General features: G+C 35.6%; 1 protein-coding gene across 5 annotated transcripts; it reads right to left on the bottom strand.

Annotated features, from left to right (window-relative positions):
* Positions 1 to 3786, bottom strand: LOC147282758 (zinc ion binding protein). 5 transcript variants are annotated; one of them, XM_086248346.1, is made up of 6 exons: positions 3682 to 3778; positions 3095 to 3154; positions 2471 to 2537; positions 1463 to 1801; positions 419 to 1345; positions 1 to 295 (listed from the first exon to the last, which is right to left on the bottom strand). In XM_086248346.1, the coding sequence occupies exons 4-6, from the start codon at positions 1621 to 1623 to the stop codon at positions 193 to 195; spliced, it is 1191 nt and encodes a 396-aa protein (XP_086104472.1). In that variant the 5' UTR covers positions 1624 to 1801; positions 2471 to 2537; positions 3095 to 3154; positions 3682 to 3778; the 3' UTR covers positions 1 to 192. The 5 variants fall into 5 exon arrangements, with proteins under 5 accessions (XP_086104472.1, XP_086104470.1, XP_086104473.1 ...); XM_086248344.1 differs by having other exon boundaries at positions 3095 to 3217; positions 3682 to 3765; XM_086248347.1 differs by lacking the exon at positions 3095 to 3154 and having other exon boundaries at positions 1463 to 1847; positions 3682 to 3786.

Here is a 3786-nt window from a genome sequence, read left to right as displayed (position 1 = left end):
TAGATAAATTTCAGATATTATAGCAGTTTTTGAACAAAATCAAGTAATGTTTTGATGTACAATACATGGAATTATAATAAACGGATGACAGTCTCCCAATTGTTTTACAATATAGTCAATTCACAAGTGCACGCAGCTGAATACACACACAGTTACACTACCAAGAAATGCCAATTCACATATATTCTAAAACTATCTTGAGCTGAAAACTGGTTCTGTGTCAGCAGTTGGTTGTATTCTTCTAGTGTATTTGAGAAGCAAACCTTCTGCAGAGAGACCTGGCACCTTCAAGTTCCTAAAAAGTAGGATTCAGACAAGGAAAAAGTAAATTACTTTTGAATTTCTATTAAACTTAATACAACAGGAAAAAAAGAAAAAAGAAAAAAAAAAAGGATGATCACAAGAATTATTAATTAACCTGATATAGGGCTGTAGATCCTTCCCCTCCCACTTTGGACGCTCTCTAAAAAGGATGGAGAATCGCTCTGCAGGGTTGTAGGGTAGAGAAGAAACACTGAAGGCACGAATCCATGTCTCAACGCCAAGCCTGTCTGTCAGAACTTCACCTTCCAACATGTCAAAACTTGCTTGCATCCCTTCGGGAATTTTCCGCCTCCACTCCTCCATGAAGCTCTCCATCTTCCTCTTCCCGTCTGTCAATATTTCTCTTGCAAAATGCACACATACCTTCCTCTCATCCAACTTCCATATACTACTGCCCATATCCTCATCCACCTTGCTACAATAAACATGCAAGCAATGGTTAGCAAGTTGGCGAGGAAAACCATCTGATTCCAGCACATCCACAACTTCATCTTGATTAAGCAAAGACAATGACCAGTCATTCAACACTGAATTGTGCAAAAGCATCCTTAAAATTGTGTCCATGTACTTCTCATCCACAATTCTCCAATACCCATCAATCTCCACTGCTGAAAAAGCTTGTAAACCATTCCTTAATTCCTCATCACTAGCTTGAACCTTCTCAATAAGGTCATTCCATTTATACAGTCCTGCATTCTTTCCATCCATCTCTTCCAGATTTCTCATTTCTGTGTCCTCCCCATACCTGTAAGGATTCTCGAAAAGTAGCAACCTAAGCTTGTCAAGTCTGGGAGCAACTTCAACAAGCTCCATGGTACCAGGTGCAACCTTCATGACAGATGCAACAGATCGTGGGTCATGATATTTCTCATCATAACATTCTGGACTTTCAAAAGAATTAAATTGATCTGATGGGGGTATGAGTAAAACAGAATTTGAAGTTCCAACAGACTTGATTGCATAAGTTTTTGACTCCGTGCACAGGACTGCATCTTCATCAGGTTGCCCTCTAACAGTTACTCTAGAAAAGCAGAAAAGGAAAATTGGACGCCTTAGACTAAATTTCATGCACAAGAAACAATCGGAGATAAGTAAGGCTAAATAAGACTTTAGAAACTAGATTTGGTTTACTCCTTACCTTTGGTGCAGGACATCAGGGAGAAGTTTCTGATCAAGCTCAAGGAGGACCAGGTCATCGTGAGGACCAAATAGAGGGTGATATGTAATAGGAATTGATGAGTTGGGCTGGAGATTTAGTACTGCTTCTGCACCACTGCAGTGTAGAAATGGCGGTTCCATCTCTCTCTCTCTCTCTCTCTCTCTCTCTCTCTCTCTCTCTCTCTCTCTCTCTCTCTCTCTCTCTCTCTCTCTCTCCACACACAGAATAATAACTATTGAGGATCAAACTTCCATTACCAAACACTCAAATTTGAAGCCAAGATGAGCAATACCTTTGGATAGCAGGTCAATTTTTCTCCTGAGTTCATGGTGCAAGAAAATGTTTTAGTTCCATATAGTTGGAACTAAGAGGTAAAACAATTAGCAAAAAGGCGAGACATAAATTACGTATAACAATTCACTTTCTGGTATTGCTAAAAAGCAACTATCAAATCATTAGACCTCATATAATATATTTGAACTTCCATCAGCATAGCAGATAATTATTACACAATCTAATACTTCCTTGAAACAATTTTTTTCATCACCAAATATTTTGACAGGGTATGTAACTCTAAAGTAAACTTTTCACTGAAACAAATTCAAAATATGAGAAAGGGACCTACATGGGCTAGGCATATTAGTACAGTAACAAATATTGAATGTGAAATTTATTCTAGAGAGAGATTTGATCCACATCATTGCAAAAGCCATACACATTAACTAAACAGAAATTGGACAATTTGTTCAAACGTTTACTTCACCCATTTTTCTTCTTCAACACAAGTAATCCAAAATCATGAAATATATTGTTAATTTCAAAATAATAAACAATAAAAAATTGTTCAAAAATTAATCTAAGACTGCTACTAGGCCTAAAGGAATTTAGTAGTTATAAAAGATGGAACTCATCAGAAAATAGCTCTTATTGTAAGGAGCTAACCTATGCCATTAGTGGAAATAATTTTATAAACATAATTATACTAACCAATGTCGTCAGCAGAAAATAGTTAAAGAAACCTCAAAAGGTCTTCTAAATTTTGGCATAATCATACCTGCAAATAGAACAAGAATGAGTTATCTTTACTGGCTCAAGAAATAAGATATATCCAAATGAGGGGGAAAAAAAGTGTGAGACAAGAGATGCACACTTAAGCAACTAGAGTTAGCTTCTAAACATCCCATTCAAAACAAGAGAACTTAAACATGAGCAACAATACTTAAGCATTTTATGCAGCAGGAAATGCTAACACCTGTTGAAGACGCAGCTCAAACATAAGCCTTTTATGCAGTAGAAAAAGTATAATCACAAAAGTCAATAAGAAAACTAAAAAACTATCACATACATGTGATGTGAATTGAACAAGCTTTTCTTTTTCAAAGTCTTCTCAAAAGTTTTTTTATTTCGTTGTACAGTATCTTAACTATGTTATCACTGATTTTATATCTTGGCCAAACTCTTAAAATAAAAAAGATTAAAAGAAAAACTTTTTTAATCAGCTATACTCTGCTATTGCTCCAAGTGTTTCTATTTTTCTTTTTTGTTTTGAAGAAAGTAATTTCTTAGAAACATGAAAGAAAATAAATACTTTGTAAAGGGTACGAGCAGTACCTTGGCCAAACTAGAATGAATCCATGCAAGAGATTGATGAAGCAACCTCAATAGGCCAACCTCCAAAGTTTCATGAACGGAGGAAAAAATAAAAATGAAAATCAATTTCTTTAAGATCAAACCCTAAATTAGAAGATTGTCAAAAAAAATAAAATAATAAGAAAGGCTCTTAGAGCCGTGAGAAACAGTTATACAACCAAATCAATAAATAAATATCATATATAAACTTGGACATAGGTGGCACAAATTTGTTCCTAACACAAGCTTTAAGCCCTATTTCTCAATTTAAGAGAGAAATTGGAAAAAGGAAAAAGAAAAAATAATCAAAACTCCAACGATAATCAAGTAACTAATTAGAGTAAAATTGAAAAAAAAAAAAAAAAAACTAACGCCATGTCCCCATCGTTGTCACCATTGAACAAGCTCAGAAATTGCAAAGCATTATATTGAAGTCCTAATTAGACACTAGGAAAAGGGCGATTTGATTTCCACCTCTGCATACAAACCCTAATCTCACAGTAATCAAATCCCCTAACCAACCTCAAAGTAACAGAAATTTTGAGGTTAGGGTTTGAAGAAGAACTCACCGATTGTTCTGAAGAAAAAGAACTGCCGATAGAGAAGGACGCGATTCAGATCGAGCTTAATATGAAGAAAGCTGATTTGTGACTTCCCGCCCAAACGTACGGCTC

The sequence above is a fragment of the Dryas octopetala genome, chromosome 6, assembly GCF_963921425.1.
Source record: "Dryas octopetala chromosome 6, drDryOcto1.1, whole genome shotgun sequence".
NCBI classification, from domain to species: Eukaryota; Viridiplantae; Streptophyta; class Magnoliopsida; order Rosales; family Rosaceae; genus Dryas; species Dryas octopetala.
The sequence above is the reverse complement of the archived record's forward strand: the minus strand, read 5'-3'. Positions and strand labels throughout refer to the sequence as shown.